The sequence below is a fragment of the Pholcus phalangioides genome, unplaced genomic scaffold, assembly GCF_987345545.1.
Source record: "Pholcus phalangioides strain wild (caught in Gottingen) unplaced genomic scaffold, Ppha-v1.0 ptg000015l_1, whole genome shotgun sequence".
Lineage (NCBI taxonomy): Eukaryota > Metazoa > Arthropoda > Arachnida > Araneae > Pholcidae > Pholcus > Pholcus phalangioides.
In genome coordinates this window covers 1,916,187-1,938,589 of record NW_028301608.1, presented here as the reverse complement: position 1 = coordinate 1,938,589, position 22,403 = coordinate 1,916,187, and the positions used below count along the sequence as shown (strand labels likewise).

The window sequence follows — 22,403 nt, the reverse complement described above, 5'->3', positions numbered from 1 at the left end:
AAACAATAATATGAAAGCAACGTATAATTTTAAAACACTGTATATTAACCATAGCTCTCAAAAACTTGGGGATTTGGAATTTTTTTTCAATCTATATGGAAAAAACGACATTAAGTAAAATTTTTGAGGCCAATCAAAAAAAAAAAAAAAAAAATTAAGAACAAGCAGATTAACTCTGTTTTCACGTGTAAATGCAGGAATAGCACCAAATAATATAATGATACGGAAAAGTTTAGAATTTTTTACTCACTTTTCTTGCCAAAATTTCTGTCGCTCAAACCCCCCCCCCTTCCCCAAACGGTATACGTTGATGCCACTTGTTGTCACAACAGTTTTACTCTTTGGTTACGGTTCATGTGCTGCTCATGGTTATTACGGATGATTCTTATAGAGTTTTGTTAAAAGTGAGTATTCAAAAACCAAAAATATAATATACAGGAATGGAAGAGCAGAGAACTTTTAGCGTGGCTATCTCCGGTGAAAAGAAAGATACAACTGTCACATAAAATATGAAAGCCTAAACCACTGTGGCCCTCCCCCCTCTTATTTTATCTGAAGAGACACTAAAGGTAAGGGGCATCTAGAGAAACAGGTGGCCCCAGCTGTGGGTGGAACGTGGCGTTCGTTCGCGTGAGTGGAAAACGCAACTCGTGTCAACACTCTCTGTGATCGGAAACTACAACTATCCCATAAACATGGCAAAAAATAAATAATTAAAAAAAGGAGGACCCAAAGCCAAAACTTCTGCACCCATAAAAAGCCTCTCAGAATGGTATCAGCGCTCCCATGGAAGAGAAACACTTCCTGTAAGGGGCCATTCAAGTATTACGTAAGCAACTTTTTAGCCATTTTTGACCCTCTCCTTTCCCCCTTGTCAGCAAAATTTTGTCATCAGCTCTGCCCCTCTGAATCCTAACTCATATTTTCATAAAGGGCGGTTGATGACGTAAGCATTATCCAAACCCCCACCCCCAATCGATGATGATGTAATACTTCAACAGCCCCTAATCTATGAGTGAATATCTGAACTCAAATGAAGCATATTTTTGGGAGAAAATAAAACTGATTGAATATTCATGTTTTATGTAAGCTTATAACTGCATGTAAAACTGAATGAAAAATTGCATCGTTATGGAAAATTCAACCAAATAACGATATAAAAAATATATATACGGTGTATAACTGTGTAATGAAAAAATCATGAGTGATATATACATTGGCAGGGAAAATTTCTAGGATATCATGCCAGAATGTTGTTGCCATTGCTATGGATTTTTGATAATGGTAACCAATATTTTTTCTAATTTAAAAATTTTAAACAAATAAACATCGGTTCAAAATGATATTTTTTCAGTAATTTTTTCAAAATTATAGAACAAATTGAAATATTCTTTATGAAGGATCATAATAAACCTCCGATATATGGGAACTATATTTTGCAGCGAAGGAATACAATCTATACCTTTTTCTTCTCTGCGAAGTTAACCTGAAACGAACTATAGTCAACTATAATTTTTCTAATTAACTACAACTTTTTGCAGAGAATAGATACTCAAGTGTACTATCTGGTGGAATTTACAATGCAGATTTAGAAAAAATATCAACTATAGCATAAATTAGGTAGCACATATAATAATGTTGCCTCTTGATACAGATGAAACTTAACATAACCAATCGAATAAAACAGACAATTTTATTCATTAAATGAGGAAGTTGTTAAATTGGGATCAAACTGATAAGGAGCACACACACTTGATGTGGCAAATTTTCAAATGGTAGTAAAAACTTGTATTAGCTTATGTTTTGTTGCTGTTACAACTTCATTCTGATGATGATTGAAAGAAATACATAAACTTAAGAATATAAAATCAGGATGCACGAAAAAATGGCTTGATAGAAATTTCTTAAGTATGCTGATTTGGTGTTCCAACATTTCTATAATTCCAATGACAAATTCTGTCAAAATTATTGTTGTTTTTTCCGTAAAATGGAAAATGCTTTGTTTTTTAGATGACCTGCTATTTCGAGTTTATAAGAGCACACACTTGAAGTAATTTTATTGCTGCACTGAGAGAGAAATCTAAATACGATGATAGCACAATGACACCAATTGGCCACAGAAGCATTCCTAGGCACAAAATGGCTATATTGCTTCCTTTACTCAAAAAGGAACAGGTTCCTGCTGCCCCCTCTTTTGTTTGTCTCTAAAGAAGAGCTGATGGCCAAATCCTGGAAAGTTAAAATCTTTGGATTGTGGTTTTGGGTGACCATAAATAAGAGAAAAAAAATTAAGGAAAGTTCAAAAATAATTTGTTGTAACAAAGATTTTTATTTGTTTAAAAAGGGATTTTCTTAGAATGTCAGAAAAAAAAAATTTTAATTAAAGATTTCGTTGAATTGGAATTTTTTATATCGGGGGGGGGGGTCTAACTGTACAACGATAACCCTATATAATATTTTTTCTTGGTCTGCAGAGTATCACTATATCAATATTTCACTATATATTTAATAATTTTCCTAGCAGTGTTGTAAATTAAGAAAAATTAGAACATCTTGAATGTTACAAATGATGCACACACTAAGAATTTGTGAGCATATGATATTTGAATATAATTGTTAGAACAAAATCTGTTCATTCATAGTTTGTTTTTTTACAATAAATACAACTGAAAAAAAAAAAAACGTATTTAACATTCACTACATAAAAAACATCTAGTTTTTCTTGTTGTCATTGCCAATGTTTGTTAGAGGATGTGAAAACTCACTTTGATCCATACTGAGTCATTAATGAATGAGAATGGAACAGGAGGGTCATCAGGACTCTTGCATTCAACAATACTGAAATTCACAGAGCTCTTTCTGATTCTTGGTGGTGTACCTGATGAAAGAAAAAAGTATTTATTTATTTATGCAATATTGTTATTGTTAATTATTATATTAATATAATAATAATTAATACAATTATTAATAAAATAATAATTAATACAATTATTAATAAAATAATAATTAATATAATTATTAATAAAATAATAATTAATATAATTATTAATGCTTTTGAAACATTTGACAAGAAATCTGAGATGGTGGAGAGTTAAAAATAGTAGAGAGGAGCTTGTTCCATTCAACTATGGTAATGGGAAAGAAACTGAATTTAAAACAATCTGTAGAGGCAAAAACTGGTTTTAATTTTTTGGGGTGGTCAAGTCTATTGGAGACATAGGAAGGCTTAGTCAGAATACCAAACATATCAAAATTTAAATGACCATGAATAATTTTGTAAAGCATGGCTAAGAGGGAGATAAGTCTGTGAGTAGTGAGTGGATGGAGATTAAGTTTGAGTTTAAGATCGAAAACTGAACTAAAAGATGAGCAGCAGTCATGAATGAAGCAGGCGGATTTATTTTGGATAGGTTCAAGTCTGTCTATGTTACTAGAGGTGTGGGGATCCCAGACCTCAGCTGCATAAGAAAGAATGGGAGAAATATAAGTTTGGTAGCAGAGTAGTATGATGTCACGAGTAGAATGTTCGAGGTTGCAGTGAAGGAAAAAAGTTTGTTGACACATTTCTGGTAGACATAATCGATATGATTATTCCAAAGGAGATCAGCCGAGATTATGACTCCCAGATATTTAAATTGAGAAACTTGGGATATGGTTACATTATTGATCGAGTATGAGAATTCGAGGGGAAGAGTTTTACAAGTAGCTCTCATGAAAACTGTTTTAGACAGGTTAATAGGCATATGCCAAAATGAGCACAGATCTGAGATGGCAACAAGATTATGTTAAAGAGTTTCTTGATCAGATTTGTAATTAATTGCGCGGTAGATTACACAGTCATCAGCAAAAATCTAGTGGTGCAGTTGAGGGTTTCAGGGAGATGGCATATCTATATTAAAAACAATAAATGAATATCATGAGAATCATCAATAATGAGTATCATGAGAATCATCAATAATGAGTATCATGAGAATCATCAATAATGAGTATCATGAGAATCATCAATAATGAGTATCATGAGAATCATCAATAATGAGTATCATGAGAATCATCAATAATGAGTATCATGAGAATCATCAATAATGGGTATCATGAGAATCATCAATAATGAGTATCATGAGAAATGAAACGGTTTAGCAATCACTCTAAAGGGTTAAGATATAAAAAAATATTCTACTCGATACAGTCTATGATTATTAAAGACAATAAAAAAATTACATGTTTTTGTACATAAACAAGTTTTTTGTACATAAACTAATACAATTATTTAAATACACACATACTGTAAGTATATAGTTTGTTATCTACAAATCCGACCGTATTAACCCGTTACAAATCTTCTTAATTCTTTAAACAAAATGCATTTCAGGTTTCTATGACCAGAAATTACTCAAAAAGGAAGATATGATTACATTAATGCATGGTAATATACTGAGGAAAAGATATGACTAGCTAAATTTTTTTTTGTGAGGATTCTAAACTGGCTTTCATGTGTGCAAAGATAAATAGAAAAAAAAGTTTAAGTTAACAACAATAAACTATGTACACAATACAGTACACCGAGACAGGGGGGGGGGGGCATCTATGAGTGAATTTATAGTTTTATTTATATAATTTATTTATAACAATTATAGTTATTGGTGAATTTACAGTTTTCTGCTGAGTTTGAAAGTTGTGCAAAACATCGGTTTTTTGTAAGTACACATAAATCAAGAATAATATGCTCTCAGTATTAGGATGTGTATTTAAGATTTGGTGTCGGCATTTACCTTCAAGGGCTGAATATTTATGTACCATTTATGAGATTTTTTTATTGAAAGTGTATAGATTTGATTTCATCTATTAGTTTCCATAAGAGTTTTCAGATTCCTGTACTACTCGTGGCAGCATAGATCAAATGCAACAGGGCAATACCTCCTAGAGATGGTATCTACAGGAGGAATTGAACAGGGCTGCCCTTCCCAGATGCTAGATTCCTTTCACGATACAAGAATAGTTTCCTCTAATTCCTTATATAGTATACAGAATTAGAGAAAAGTTTTATTGTATAAGGCTTATACAATATAACTTCCCATAACGATCACTCCCCGTCAATGAAATTTTTTTTTGAAGCACGTGAAATAGAGCTTTAATGCAAAATGTTTCACTCTGTAATGTCACATAAGTTTTTAGTGCCAACTTGGAAAGTAGGGGGTATCTGAACTTCGAATTAACCGAGTTGAACTGAATAAGTAAAGGAGAACCAGAACATCATGCCAAAAATAAACAGCATTTATTGTCATCACACATAGTATTATTTAAGAAAATAATGAGTTACATTTTATTTTATATAGGACTTCATATGCTTTTTATGATCAGAAAATCATACATACGAAATTTGCATTGGCATGATATGTGTGTGTTCACTTCTTTTATCTATGAATTCATTTTAAAGTATATCCCCTTAGACAAAGACAAGCAGGGAAAAAAGATTATTTCTAGTGATAAAAAAATTGTTTTTATTCTATCACTTTAACAGTTTTAGGCTAATCTTGATTCTATTTCTTCCATTCAACTTTCGATGTAATATTACGTCAGAAATACACACGATGGATGAGTCAAATAAAATATTTAATGTTTCTTAGAAAACATTGGGAGATATTTTTTTATAAATAAATTATAAAATCTTTCAAAGATATAGTATACACTCATGTCCATAAATTAAGGATAATTCAGAATCACACGGAAATCGAAATCTAAAGTAAAAATTTCACCTGTAGAGTTATCACACACATCTGCAAGAATGATATGCAAATTTCAGGAAGCCACCAGATGATGCCGATAGTACGTCACAATGAAGAGAGTGTAAAAGGGGGGTATGTAAGGAATGGTGGCAAAAAAGTAAAATTGTTCACAAGAGTTCTGTAAGGCGCTCAGTGCCATAAGCGAATAGTTATGACACAGAGGACGCACATGGATGATTTTTTACGTGATAGAATTATCGGCTGCCTGGAATGTAGGCGTACTCAGATGGAAGTATCCGAGGAGCTTGGAATTGCCCAAAGTGTCATCTCTAGGCTTTGGCAACGATTCCAAGATAACGGAAATGTCAGTAGACGTTACAGTACAGGTCGCCTCTGAGTTACAACGCCAAATGAAGACTGGTATTTGGCAGTAACTGTCAAAAGAAGCAGACGGAGCACAGCATCCGACCTGTCTCGTCAGCTATCTGTAGCCACGGGTACCACAGTTTCAAGGCAAACCGTGTACAGACGTTTGGGAGATATTGGTCTATATGCTCACAGGCCTGTCAGATGTGTTCCGCTCATGGCAACTCACTGTCGGCAGCGATTAGCCTGAAGTAGAGAACATGCAATGTGGACATCGTCACAGTGGGCTTGTGTGATGTTTTCCGACGAGTCCAGGTTTAGCTTGCAGTCTGATTCACGTCTGACTTTCATATGGAGAACGCCAGGTACCCATTACCACCAAGACAACATCATTGAACGACACCGTTACGGTGGTGCAACATTGCTCGTTTGGGGTGGAATTATACTGGGTTCCAGAACAGATCTGCATGTTCAAACCGGAACCATGAAAGCCCAAATTTATCGGGACATCAATCTGGAACAACGTGTACGTTTGTTTAGGGGTGCCATGGGCGCAGAATTTGTGTTTATGGATGACAACGCCCGTCCTCACCGAGCAAACATCGTAAACGAATGCCTTGAATCTGAGGATATAACCCGTATGGAATGGCCAGCATTCTCACCTGACTTGAATCCAATAGAGCATGTGTGGGACATGCTTGGCCGACGAGTTGCAGCCCGTCAACCACCTCCTACATGTGTACCGGAACTTCGGAGAGCATTGCTTGCTGAGGGGAGTGATCTTCCCCAAGATCAGATCGATAATTTGATACTCAGCATGCCTAGGCGTTGTACGGACTATATTTCATCGCATGGGAGACATACAATGTATTAACCATCATACCAACCATGTACCCATACATGTTTTTGTAAAAGAGATATTTTTTACAATTGCTCCAGGGAGCAAAAATCATAGTTTTTATGAATGGTATCATACATACACCATCGTTTTTGTTCTTTATCTTTTGTTTAATAAATGGGCTTTATGAATAAGTAACGTTTGTTTTGTTTCTGAACCTTTATTTGCCAGAGCTGGCATTATCCTTAATTTATGGACATGAGTGTATTTTATCTTCATTTGCCATAGAGGGGAATAAATGAGGGAAATAAAACTGATCATCAAAAACCTTATTAACCTTATTCCGCAAAATCTATATGAAACATGAACAAATACAACTACGAGTATGACAATGTTTGACAAAGACAAACTTGGGCAAATTTGTTAGGAGCAAAGCATGTTTTTGTCCAGAGAAAAACTGCTCAAAGTATTTTTTTTTTCAATTTTTCGAGACTTACGCACACTGTGTATAGTGACTCTCTTATATTGGTGGATATGCAGACATGAATTAAAAAAATTGTGCATTGTTCTCACACCTGAATTTAGTAATCATATATGTGAATTTTATGCACCAATACAAACATTTTAGTTCCAGTGGTGCCTTATTATCTGGTATTTGTCAAGCCCTGACCCATACAATGTAAAAAACAAAATCAAACAATAACAAACCTGTTTTTAATCTTCCTAATTTGAAACCTATTCTTTCTAATGTCTTTGCCAAACCGATAGCAGGTTCATCACCCATTCGCCCAGCTGGATGCGATTCTAAGCCAATATTAATTTTACCTCGAAGAAAAGTTCCGGTGGTGATTATTACAGTCTTACCTTGAATATAACTTTTGTCACCTAACGAAGAACAAGAAAATGATAATATAAATGAACAAGTTTTCAAATACAAATACAACGCCACAACAGGCAAAATAAAGAATAATTTTCATAGTATTTTATCAAAAATAAATGACAAAGTAAATTAACATTGTTACTTCTACTCACCCATACATGCATCTCATACACATTTCTCTACGGAATTTCTAACGAATCACTACTTGCCAGAGTGTGTGTTCTGAGTGCATGTGTGGGAGTTGTGCTTGTTTTGTGTTCTGCTGCCATCTGTCTTCCATTTTTTGAAGTAAAGATGACAACATTGTTACTGGCAAAACTATGAAATACAGGTTTCTAATATTATTATACGAATAAATTAATATATTACAACACATAGTTAATCATAAATTACCTTAGAAACTTTATTTTATAGGTATGTTAATATATCTAATGTATTTATAGTTGGTTGTATGTGCAGGGGCGTCGGAAGTGTTTTGAACCTGTGGGTGCCGGTCTTGAGATTCATGTAGGAAATTTCGATTTTTGAATCAATTCTGTGAGTGCTCGAGCACCCACAGCACCCCTGGCTCCGACGCCACTGTGTATGTTGATGATTGCACATTGCATTTTACTTAAATGTGATATTCTATTTTATGAGTACTTGATAAGGTTTTCGGTTGTGGCCTTTGTCAATAAGAAGGAAATTTCTCTGGGCAGAAGGCAGTCCTAGGTATGAGAGTATTTTATTCAATGTTTCCCCAACACCAGCGGTTGGCAGCATCAAGTGTCGCAACTTGATGCTCAATATGTAGATTTGTATTTTAGCAGAAAATCCAAGACTTTTCAACAGCTAACTGATCAATAATTGCAGTGTGTGTTTATGCTTTTCAGCCCATCAGGTGCTGATTCTTCTGATTGGTTGTATTGAATATCAAATCAATGAACCAGAAGAAGCAGAGCCTACTGCATGTCTATATCCACTTGCAACAAAAAAAGTGGCATTGCTGGTGTAGATTTAGCCTGTGTCTATTTTTTCAGCTCTTAGATACACTCTGTATGCACGTACAGGAGCATAAGCAAGGGAGAGGGCATAGGAGACTTGTGACACCCCCCCCCCCACAAGAAAAACAAAATTTTAATTTTTTTAAATTTCAAAGAAAATACCTTTTACATACTATTTTAATGAATTTATGTTGTTTTAAGTACTTATGAAAAGGTTGGTAACTCAAAATTTCTCTGGAAGAAATTCCTTGTGCACCCTCCCTGAAGGTCGATCCTGTGCACACCCCTGTGAGAATAAATAATCTATTCATCTACTTTTCCCTACACCAGATAAGGTGGCACCTTTGTAGCTCCGAAATATCAAAAGAACAACTATTTCTTTCTGCAAGGATGACGTCATTTTCTGCTACCATACGAAGGTTTTAACAACTGGCTGTTGCGAAGATATATTTTTGGAAAGAGAGAAAATTCAACCGCCCCTGCGAGGAATCAAACCCACGTCCTTTCACTTTTCGGGTGAACGCCCTATAAATATATCTTCGCAACAGCCAGTTGTTAAAACCTTCGTATGGTAGCGGAGAATGACGTCATCCTTGTATAAGTCGCCATCTGGTGGCAACGTCAGCAGTTGTGAGCTTGGGCTGAATCTGGTCTGGCCGTCCATGTACGGTCCCTTTCAGTGTACACGAGCTCCAAGGAAAGATTGAGAGATTCTGTGCCTCTGTAGTCTAGTGGTCTAGGGCGTTCACCCGGAAAGTGAAAGGATGTGGGTTTGATTCCCCGTAGGGGCAGTTGAATTTTCTCTCTTTCCAAAAATATATCTTCGCAACAGCCAGTTGTTAAAACCTTCGTATTTCTTTCTGGTTCGATTGTTTTAGAACATTTTCGTAAATGTTTGTTTTTACAATAGAGTCAAGCTATCTGAGTTTACAGCATGACAATGTATTGATAAAAATCCCAGCACAATCTTGAGCAACCCAAGTCATTAGTATGGTTATTGAACAGAAATGCATGTTTCCATTTTTAAGTTTGAATAGTCAAAACCTACTCAGAATGATGCCTTTACAGATGAAAGCACAACCATTATTGTTATTTTCGGATGCAACATTTTCAACTATCAAGTCTTCCACAGATCCTGACATAATGAGCAAATTTGGCAAATCAAAAAGTTTTTTCTGGAGATGCTTTTTATACAAATTTCTATCTATCTGTGCTCGCAGACCCTATTGATTGAAAGAAAAGTAGAAAATCACATTCATAATCATTTACATTTATTATCACAAGACAGCTAAATGATATGACATCTCAATGAACATCTCAGTAACCATAAGAATTTTAATATTTATCTACATTAAAACATTGGAAAAAGTAAATAAACCTTCGCTCAGAAGTTACTAATGAAAAAGGCAAATACACGCAAAATACAAAATTCTCTATTTTATGCATTTTGACACACTACAGATGCCACCTTCAGAGAAAAAATATAACCACTATCATGCTGAATGGAAATCCTAGAGAAGATTGGGTTGATTATCAAATCTTATTGCATGGTTGCTCAATGTAAAAAATATATCTGTAAGAGTCTAACATCTAAAGATCAGCTTACATTCTGATTGGTTACTTGCTAGGAATTTTGTATTTTTCCGTGTATTTGCCTTTTTCATTGCTGACTTTTGAGAATTAGAATATTCTTTAATCCAATGATACACAGTAATAACATTTTCAAATTTTGTATTAAGAGATGGTATTTATTTTTGGCCCAAAATATACTGAGAAATTGAATTTTCTGGATGTTATGCTGAAACTAATATTTGGAAAGAAAAGTGATTTGTTTCCTCTGGGAATCAAACCACTTTCCCGGTATGCAAGGGAACCCGGCTTCGATTCTCAGAGGAGACAAATCACTTTTCTTTCCAAATATTAGTTTCGGCATAGCATACAGAAAATTAAATTTCTCAGTATTGCCAAATTTGATTACATTTCACCAAGTAATATTTTACGATCATTAAAAAATGAATTATATGTAAATGTGTGTGTATTTCCGAAAGAAAATTTTCCCATTTCAGCCTTGCACTACAAGTTACATAAGAAAGTGAGCTTCAGATAAATAAAACCCTTTACCAGATAATAACAAATAAAAGAGAAAACTAACAATTGATTTTGATTTTCTTACTGGTTTGCTTTGTTGAGAAATGAAACTTTGTGAGCATGGTTTAACAGAAAAACCTTCTGTGACATCCAATGAATAACTCCAAATAATGGTAACCTTTGAACACTGGCCAAACTTTTGTGGAACTGAACGTATCCTGTAGGATTTATACATTGAGGTTAATCCCCTAACAAGGTTTTCTGAGCACTGACCATTTTGGACATGGAACCAAAAAAAGTGTAGCAAAGTTTTATTCTCAAGATAAATATCTTCTTTAACATCATAGAAAATTGAAATAACATGGTTTCTTTCTTTCAGTAACAAAAATAGCTAGATGCATGAAAGGATGGATTGGATCATTCGAATAATGAACATCTGTAGAGACAAGAATTACAGTACCTTTTGCTCATGAGAAAGTCACATTTTTTTTAATAAGACCAATTGCATTTCATATCTGTCAGCTTCATCTGTTTATTAGGATAAGTTCAAAGGGTAAATTTTCTAAGCTTCAAAGATGAAGTTATCAAAGATATGAAAGACATAAGTAGAAGAACATTATCCAAAATCTACAGATTGGTTGTACAGATAAATAACACTTTGATAAACAGCTGAGTTTGTATAGTGCAGAAGTGTTTAAGTGCAAAATCGAAAGAATTGGAACTAAAAAATTTGACACTTTACTGTTTAAATGTAAAAAGTGAGTCTGCTATCTATCCATCTACCACATTTTCAAAACGTGCTTTATAAGAATGTTATTTTTGACATTTTACTTGAGTTTTATACATGATTTTAAAAATTTATTCATTGCATCATTACAAAATTTTAATATGATATTTTACTATTTATTGGTGAAGTTATGAACCAAAATCTAAAATCTATCACATATTTGTTTAATTACAGTGTTTTGTAAACAATATATAGGATGAAATTTCACGTATTAACAGATTTGAGTGTAAGTTATAAGCGTATCATGCAATCCTTTAAATTTTGGTGAATAATCTTCATCATTACTAAATGAATGTGCTGTGAAAATAAGAAAAAATTCCATTTGCAGAATTTTTTGCAATCATATTTCGAATATTGCACAAATTTTGCTTAAAATTTGACACAAAAATTACTTTTTCACAGAAAACAACATAGTTAGTCCAACATTTATTATTGTTTTCACCATTTTGGGACACTTCCTGTGAAAAAATGTTATTTAAGTTCACTCCAGTATCATTTAAGAAAAGTGACAATAAAAGTAGTTGAATACCTTAATTACAGTATTTTGATCTCTATCCTTTTTAATGCAATCAAAAATTTTAGTTTATTTTTCAGAAATACTGAACCTCTTAATAATGGTACCATCCAATAACTACCACATTTTCATAGTCATTTTAGTGACTGTTGTTGGGAAGTTTCACTATACAGTTAAATCTTGATAACAATAATGAAGCAAGAAGAAAAAATACAGTCGTAAGGGATTTACAATTATAGACAGAATCTAATGTACATTATCTTCATGAAATTAATATTTTTCATACATTATCTGTGTATGTTCCCGAAAATATCCTGGGAACAAATATAGTTGACGCTCATTATAATGATTCCCTTCATTACATGAAAAATTGATGTTATATTGGGAGGTCGTTGCATCAAAAGTTTAAAAGTAATCTCAAAGTCACAATATGCAATACTTCTCCGGAAAATTATATATTGTGTTGATGTGATAAAAAAATTCCTTCATTTTGTTATGATGTTGTAATGAAACTGTATCTGGTTAGGAAAAATTTTTTTTAATACAATATGAACATTGTTCTTACAGAAATACTGTATATGGTGAAGACCTACATTTATTTTTCACTACATGCAGCAAAATACATTAATAAATTTACTTGCCTGTGTATTCTCCTATTGAGAAAATACGCAATGAAATTTAGAATAAAATAAAAAATCAATCATGTGGGAAGTGACAGTGAGCAACCATGTGAGAAAGCAAAACATTCGTTTCCAGTGATGACGCTAGTTAACCAACAGGTTTTCCATAGAATTGACGCCTTATCTGTAAACCATCTATGTTTCATACCCTTTTTCTCCCAAGCATTAAAGGTCAAAGTCAAACACACTTAACGATGGATTTAATCCATTTTCTTTTTTTTGAAAAAAAAAATAGAGCGGGAGGGGGGCCAAGCTGGGTTGGTAGTTGTAATAGATTGAATTTTTTGCATTTATCAGTCGTTGTTATATCGGGTAAAAAACACATGATGGGAAAAAAACAAATATTTGGGACCTGTCCTAATGGTTGTTATATCATTGTAACAAGTGTTGACAGTAGTCAGGGCCGCAACTAGATTTTTGGTCAACCAGGGCAAGTGCGCATTTTGGCGCCCTTTTGTAATGTTGAAGGAGAGGTTTGAGAATAAAATTTGCGCCCCCTCTGATCCAGCACCCGGGGAACAAGACCCGCCTTCTCCCCCTAGTTGCGGTCCTGACTGTAGTAGCAGTATTATTCAGGGTGAACTGCGACTAATCTGCCAAAGGAATGGGGGTGATAGACAAACCCAAGTGGAACATAAAATGCTACATCAACCCTGTTCTATCTCTAAACTTTTTCTAACCACATCATGGTGGATAATGAATTATGGAAGGGAAATGAATCCTCTTAAAAAACCTAATTTGTGAAGTTTCTAAAACCTACACTCAAACTAAGCACATAATTGGAAAGAGCAGAAAAAATCCTAGGAGATATCATTTTCAGAATATCTGGATTTAATGGCAAGTGACAAGCGCTGAAAGATTGCAAGGTGCAAAACTGAATTGTCGCCAAAATCTGAAATCATCAATTATGCAAACACCATTCTAGCTAGAATCGGTCAAATTTACCAAAAACTTGCCCATTCAACCAGCTTTTGAAAGATCCAACAACAAACCATATCTTCTCATTAAATCCAGACATCCTGGTAGAGATGGTGTAACTTTATAGGATTTTTTTGGCAAAATTGAATAGTCGCCGAAATTGGTAACCACCAATTCTGAATTTTTATTGAATATTTACTTTAATGAGTGCAGATTTCAGTGATGTATTGCAAAGAAAAGGCTAAATTACTTCCAAACTAGAACACTGATATGGTTCATTGTAGACTCTCTCAAAAGCTAGTGGAATAGGCAAGTGTTTGGAAAATTTGATCCATTATAGCTAAAAGGGTGTTTGCGGAATTGACCATTACAGATTTTGGAGACTATTCAATTTTCCATTTCACCAATCTTTCAGCGCATGTAGCTCACCATTAAACCCAGATATTCTGATGGAAATGATGCCACTTTATGGGATTTTTTTATGTTCTTTCCAAATGTATTTTTATTTTTATTTTATTTTTTTTATTTATTGGACTGAGCACAACACATAAAACATACAATCAAAACAACTGAGAAAACCACAAAAAATGACATTACGATGACACAGACACTCTGTGACCCGAAGGGACTACAAGTCCTTCTAGTGGGTCAATATAAATTAGATTAAAGAGTTAATTGGATTATGCAACAGCCTTGTTAATGTACCAATTGGTTAAATGTTTTATAAAGTTTATATATATTTCATGGCAGTTACATTGTGAAATATATTGGCATGGATAGTGATAGTGAATTTTGATTTTTTATGTTAGTTAAATTATTTATATTTTTTTGTTTTTTAAGCATATGTATTTTGTTTTTTGTATACTTAGTTTAAGTTTATTTTTCTTAAGCCAGGTGTTGATTTTGAATAGGTCCTCTTCGATTTTCTTCATAGTAAATTTGTAATTACGGTATCTTCAACATACAGTATTGTGTTGTCTGAGAAAGAAATTAATTTACCATTTATATTCAGTTTGAATGTCATTTATGTAAGCAAGAAACCAAATCGGCCCGAGAACAGATCCCGGGGTACTCCTTTTTTTCTTCTAGAAATATACTGATTTCTTCACCTATTTTAACTGCTTGTTATCTATTAAAGTATATTTTTTAAACTAGTTTAATATATTTCCTCTTGTATCTGCTAATGACAATTACTCTGTTAGTATCATTAAATTCACATAGTTAAAAGCTCTTTTTAAATCCAGAAAAACCGTTATTGAATATTTATTACAGTTAAACACCATGTGTTAAAATAATTACTTAGTTCTAAAATGGCCAATTCTGTATTTTTACTTTTTTGAAGCCCATACTGGTTAGGTGGTAGATAGTTCTGATAATTTAAGAAACTTTTGAGCTGTTTTTTCATACATATTTCTATTACTTTTGAAAAAATGGGAAGAATCAATATAGGTTTGTAATTCAATAAGTTATCTGTCTCTCCTGTTTTATAAATGAGATGTACAATGGCATATTTTAACTCACTATAAAAGAATCTATTTAGTATAGACAATTCGTATGAAACAATATTTGGGTGTTTTTTTACATTTTTTTCACAATCTTTCCTTGTAATTTATTCTATTTATTATTTCCTTAGTGATCCAATTATTTCTGATTTTTTTTGGGTTTCTTTTTAACATGTTTTGTCCAGAGATTAGAATTTGATGATACAATATCCAAGAATTGTTTGCATTTATTTTCCATACATCTTTCCTCTAGGACAGTGGTTATCAACTTTTTTAGTCTGCGTTAACAGCTGGCTCGGTTCCTTTCCGCGTACCTGACTGAACCCCTGAATCCTCCAGGAATCACCCATTACAGATTCCGAAAACTTCTAAAAAAAAAGTATATGTTGAATTAAATTAAATGGTCTAATTTTTAATTTTATAGTTTTTTTTAAGATATTAAACAAATTAGCACAAACATTGAAAAAAAAAATTAATGTGATATTTGGAACTGTATTGAATTATGAAGTTTTGAAAAATTAGGCTCAAAAGAGGATAAATACAATTTGGAGCTGCATTCAGTTTGCTTCTACATTTATTTTTTTTATGTAAGTATATAAAGAGAAAGCGTGTTCAACAAGCTCTGTGCTAGTAAATGGCAACAAACACATTATGGCTCTTCTAGAACATTCACTGCATTCATCACCGCAACGAGCCAAAAAACTAACTAGGCTCACTATTCTGCCATTGAAGAGATTCTTCAGAGTGGTATCTGATGCGAGCTCTAGCAATGTCTCCTTTTCTGCAATCGACAATGAAGCCACAGTTCAAAATACTCTTCTTTGAAAGGATTAGGTATTCACCGATCATCCATTTTCGTCTCTGAGTTATTTTTAATATTTAATATTTTTCAAACAAAGATTTTAATCCCTCCATGTGCTCAGTTATCTCATCACCGACTGGTAAATTTAGATCTGCTTGTGATAAGATATTGTGAAGTGTTCCAAACACTTCATGTTGTCCTTTTTTTAATGCACTTTGTCCAGAAATCAAAAATTTTTTCAGATTCAATTTTGTAGACAACTTGAAAAATGCTACAATTTTTTTTTTTGAAGTGAAAGATTGAGTTTATTAATCTGGTGGAAAATATCACTCAGGTATGCAAGGTCTGTAACCATTCAAAATCCACTCAACTTCCGATTCCGCACAGATGCAGTTTTTAGCCACTTATCCATAGCATAAATCGCGTGAATAGTTGGTAGGAAAATTGACATATAAAGATTGTAGGAATAATACGCACACACCTATAACAAAAGTTAAACACAACACAAATTAATTTATTCTTTGTTTTTATGCATGCCCAGCATGCATCAAAAATCAAATCTAAAATACAGATGAAGAGTCAGCCACTAGAAATGAGAGCGCCAATCCTCATTGGAGGTTGGGTGCGGACGGGAGGAGGGCAGATAGATCTTTCCAGTGGATGTAACTCCTATTTCATCGAAGATTTTATTGATAGGGAGGTCAATATTAAAACTGACAATATTAGTAACAACCTGTACCTACTTTTTAAAATTCTTTTTAATATTTTTAATTATTTTGTTCTTTTTTTAGCTGGGTGGCCGCCATTACTATTTTCTTTTCGTGCATCCCCTAATGGCCTCTCTCATATCCCTGGTTGGGAACTGCTCTTCTAGGACACCAACCAAATTTATATTTGCAATAAAATCTTCGAATTTATTATAATTTATTACATTTAAATGTTTGTCTTGATCTTTTTCTTCCCCTGGTTTTTTTTTTTAAATTTATTAATCCTATTACTGGATAATGGTCTGTTATTTGAGTTTTGTACACCAGAAATTTTTGTGAAGTGTTTATTTATGTTCTGTAAAAAACATGATCTAAACATGTTTTAGATTCATTAATTTCTCTCTTGCATTGCTATTATGAAGGGGTACAAATGAATTTATTGTCATTATACCAAGGTATTTTGAAGTTTCTTTATGTAGGCTATATAAGTTTATGTTAATATCTCCAACTATTAATGTATTGTTGGTTTAAATTTTTTAATGTTTAATTCTAGTTGTTCTTTAAAAAATGATATAAGAATGTGAATTGTATAATAATAATAATATATCAGTACCATAATCTGGGAGTCTGACACATAATTCTTCAGCTGAGACAAATTTTGAATGGTTTTTCTTTACAAATTTGATTTTTGTTATTGATACATTATTACTCCCCTGATCTATTATAAGTTCTACAATTAACATAACAATGGTGGTCATTTGTATGTTCAAAGCCTGCAATATAGTAGTTGAATATTTCATCATCTTCAATCCATATTTCACTTAAACATATAATATCTATTGGTTGGCTTAACGTTCTCAAAAATATTAAAAAGTTGTCAACATTTTCGCAAAGACTGAATGTTCAATACAAGAAATGTTAATGATTTATCTGTTTTTCCATATTGATTGATGAATTTCTTGACTTCGCTGATTTCCTCCAGGGATTGTTGATCTTGATTCTCGAAAAATTCCTTAGGAAATATTGGCATTTGCTTCTAAATATAACCAGCCAGAGCGAGTCAACCAAAACACCACAACCAAAGCTGATCCTTAGCTAAGGCTCTCTTCAGACAATCCTCCATTTAAACTCACATTGCTCACCAAAATAGGGTTAGAGGAGATGACTCGACCTGGCAGTTATATATATGTATAGAAATGTGTGTATATGTGTATTTCTCTTCCCTCTATTCAAGTTCTTCATGCATTTCATGTCCACAACACACGTGCGTACTCATATTGTCGTATTCACGTTGCTCACTGAATAAGGTGCTGAGCGAGATGGCACAGGTGGTCCCTAATTGTATATATTCCGCCCATAATATTTCTATTTTGTTTCATCAAATCCACCGGAGTGAGTGAACTCAACTCAATAAAACTGATGCTGGCTTCTAGTCCGTAAGTTATTAAACCAATTTGCTCACCAACAAGGTGTTAAGTGAGATGACTCGATGGATATTTTATATTTCATGATAAGATTCTCATTTCATTTGTTTTTTTATATCCTGTGTATATAATATGACAACTGTAAGATAACAGATGGGATGAAATGGGGGGGGGGAGGCCCCCCTCAATTGCTTTTAAACATACCTCCATCCTAATATGTGTACATTTTCATCCATCTTAATGAAACCTCCAAACTTTTCTCCAACTCCCAACCCCATCTTGTCTGTAATCACAACAAAATTTGTTAATCGCGACAGTACCCAATTGTCCGGGAAAAATATGTTGTAAAAATTGTGTATGTTTTTTTTTCTTTTTTTACACAAAATAAAGTGTTCCAGACTCTGCCACGAAGGTGGGCTGGAAGAGATCTCAGCAACGGGATAAGTCCAGTGGCAAAGTTCTGGCGTTCGTTCATTGGCATTTGCTTCTAACTTATTTAATTGTTCTTAATTTAGTACTCAAATTACTTTTGTGTTATCGTCTTTCCAGAGAAAAATCTTTCCTTCCAGATTCTTCCAGAAATCTTTCCTTCCAATCGTTTCAGGCAAACTTGTATTTGATTCTCGTTTTACATGGTCTTGTGAGGTAGAATAATCTATTTTTTTTTTCCATAGTTAAGTGTTCATTTACATAAATTTTGGTGTCTCGAAAAACTTCATTTATCTTGTCTGCTGTAAGATTGTCTCGACTCTTGGCTTTTTGTAACCAGATTTTTTTTGAGTTCTCGCTATTAAATCTGATGATGATTGGTTGTGGTATATTTTCATTACGTGTTGGAACTCTGTATGCATTTTCAATTTCTGCTGTTTCCTGGATACCCAACTGTGTTTTTATCGCTTGTATTAATTCATTTGCATTTTCATCTGACATCTCCGGTATTCCGTTTAGCTCAATATTGTTCCTCTGGCTCTTTGCCCCAAGTTTATTCATACGTTACTTTAAGCCTTCTATATCTGATTTCAGCTTCTTGTGTTTTCCATTTTAATTTCTTTGTTTTCCTTAACTATCTGCCCTGTGAAATTGTCTATGCATTTTGAGGTAAATTCAACCGATTTTATAATTTCTTTCATTTCTTTGTCCAGGTCTTGCTGTCTCTGAAGAATTTTTCTCTTACTTGTTCAGTAGTCGTTCTCACCTCCTTTTGAAGTTCTGTTACATATTTGTCCATCCAGTTTCACTTATCAGTATCTTTCTTACTTTTCGCTGTTTCATTTTCACATTTTTTGCACATAAAATTACTTTTTTTCCCTGTTTCGAAATTCTCCTGCAGGCAGACTTGTTCACCCCAATGCATACAGGGTGCATAAATTCTTGACATTTTGAACACTTGTAGAATTCATTCTTGTCTATCAATGTGTGCTTGTTTTTCAGAAACTTCCAGAATTTGGCTTCCTTGTGACTTGACATATTTCTCTTCCATAACACATTATCCCCAATAACTCAAAAACAGAGATAGAAAAAAGGGATTGTTGTAGCGTTTTAAGTTTCACTTGGGTTGGTTCGTCTATCACCCCCTTTTGTTTCGCAGATAAGTCGCAGTTCACCCTGTGTATCAGATTATCATTATAGATATAGATGTATCATTAAGAGAATGGTATAACATGTATTATATTATTATTAAATTTTTTTCAAAATACCTCGAATGACAATGAATAAATAGGCCAAATGAAGGATAAACCATGAGAAAGGTGAGAATCAATTCAATTTACACAAGATGAGTATAATATCCTAATTTTAATTTGTGTTATAACACCAGCCACTACATTACTTTGGACGAATCAAGCAATGATTTATTTTATATGATTGCTCTTTAGCATAAGATTAATGTAAATGATTGAAGTGCAAGTGTACTACTATACTACAATTACTGCTTTTAAGTTATACCCATGATGCGAAAGTTTACCAAAATTATAAGATCTAAAAAAGGTATATATACATCTTAATATTTACCCAAACAGCAGGTCCTTTGGCTTTATTTAATACTTTATAGTGAATACCAGACTGGTCTGTCAGAAAAAAACCCCATGAAATAATTATTGTTTTGCAGAACATCACTCACAAATTTACAAAGGAAAGATATGTTTATATTTTGAAATGTTTATGTGTTAAACATATACAAATACAATGCCACAACAGGCAAATTACCCAATGAGGTGGTTGAGAAAAAGATGCCCATAATAAATATGGATATCATACATTTCAAAAATACAGCAACCCCATTAAAAATTCAATTACAAACAATATATATACATGATGAAATATTATGCAAGGCCCATAAAGAACACTAATGGTTGTCTAATTCTAAGTACGGATAGTTTCTTGATTTACCCCAACATGTTCATTGTAATTTTTTTTTAACGTGTCAATCGTGTTAGAATTTACTACCTCCAGGGGTAAGCTATTCCATACTTAGAATTAGACAACCATAAGTACTCTTTATGGGCATTATATAATATTTAATCATACAAATACAAATACAAATACAACGCCACAACAGGCAAAATGCCCAACGAGGTGGCTGATAAAAAGATGCCCATAAAAATATGGTTGTCATATGTTTCAAAAATACAGCAACCCAATTAAAAATGCAATTAACACAAATTACAAACAATATATACACATGATGAAATATTATACAATGCCCATAAAGAATACTTATGGTTGTCTTATTCTAAGAATGGATAGCTTCTCGATTTACCCCAACATGTTTATCGTATTTCTTTTTAAACGTGTCAATTGTGTTACAATTTACTACCTCCGGGGGTAAGCTATTCCATTTATTAACAACCCTATTGGAGAAAAATTCCCTGCGACACCATAACCTTGCATTGTCCCTCACCAATCGATACTGGTGTCCCCTTGTAAAAGCAGTCGATTGGCGGTGTACTAAAAGTTCATGGTCCATCCTATCCATCCCATTGAAAATTTTGAACACTTCGATCATATCTCCTCGACACCTGCGTTCATCCAATGTAAACATATTCAAAAAATGAAGTCTTTCTTCATAACTCAAGCCCTGTGTGCCAATAAGGACACGCGTAGCTCTTCTCTGCACCCCTTCAACCAAGTCTATGTCCCTCTGTAGGTATGGTCTCCAAAACCTTACAGCATACTCCAGTCCAGGACGAACTAAGCCTCGAAAAAGCGGAAGAATGAACGCTGTCATGAACGAATATCATGTATATATATTGTTTGTAACTGCATTTTTAATTGGGTTGCTGCATTTTTGAAATATATGACATCCATATTTGTTATGGGCATCTTTTTCTCAGCCACCTCAATGGGCATTTTGCCTGTTGTGGCTTTGTATTTGTATATGTGTGTAATATATATGAATTTCCATTCACAAAATACATAATGAATTTGTATATTAACAACCCCATTAAAAATTCCCTGCGACACCATAACCTCGCATTGCCCTCTATGAATTGATACTGGTGTCCCCTTGTAAAAGCAGTCGATTGATGGTGTACTAATAATTTATGGTCCATCCTACCCATTCTGTTGAAAATTTCGAACACTTCGATCACAGGAGTGGAAATCTGCTACAATTGCTACAAATTGCTACAATTTTGACAATTTTCCCTCATTCGCTACATTTGGTTACAAAAATGCCAAAATTCTTCAATTCGGCACCATCTTGCACCAAAAACAAAATTTTCCCTTAAGAAATTTTGAAGTTATCACAATAAAAGCTGACTTTTCCATAACATTTTTCCTCCCTGCAATTCTTTTTCTTTGGGCTACAAATGGAATCAGCTTGAACAAAAAAAACACTTCAATCGCTGTTTCCAGCAATTTTTTTCTAAAAAAAAGTCGACTCCTCCAATTTATTTTTACAAAAAATTCGATCCGAGTACATCTGTTTTCATTCCTTATCTTTAACTGATTTGTGATTGCTCTATGTATTTTATTTTCATGCATCATTAACAGATTTTCAGTCTCTCATTTTGCTTGCAAGTTTTCTATTATTCATTTTCTACTATTCATTCTTTAGATATGTCATTTCCTTTTATGCCATTCTCTGGCATGTTTAGTGTGTTCAATGGAAAATGGTTTCCAGTTGTGCATCAATTAAAATGCACTAGACCATGGTTGTGGTTGGTTTGTTTGAAAGGTATTTGATGTAAG

The 22,403-nt window shown here is 33.4% G+C and overlaps 1 protein-coding gene across 2 annotated transcripts in view; it reads right to left on the bottom strand.

Annotated features, from left to right (window-relative positions):
* Positions 1-22,403, bottom strand: part of LOC149075227 (5-taurinomethyluridine-[tRNA] synthase subunit MTO1, mitochondrial) — an 81,450-nt gene that overhangs the window by 34,601 nt on the left and 24,446 nt on the right. For both annotated transcript variants that reach the window (XM_089242516.1, XM_089242515.1), the window contains exons 4-7: positions 20,223-20,278; positions 9,839-10,013; positions 7,636-7,812; positions 2,766-2,878 (exon numbers count right to left, since the gene is read on the bottom strand). In XM_089242516.1, the coding sequence (XP_089098642.1) occupies positions 2,766-2,878; positions 7,636-7,812; positions 9,839-10,013; positions 20,223-20,278 (521 nt within the window). The remainder of the gene's footprint in view (positions 1-2,765; positions 2,879-7,635; positions 7,813-9,838; positions 10,014-20,222; positions 20,279-22,403) is intronic.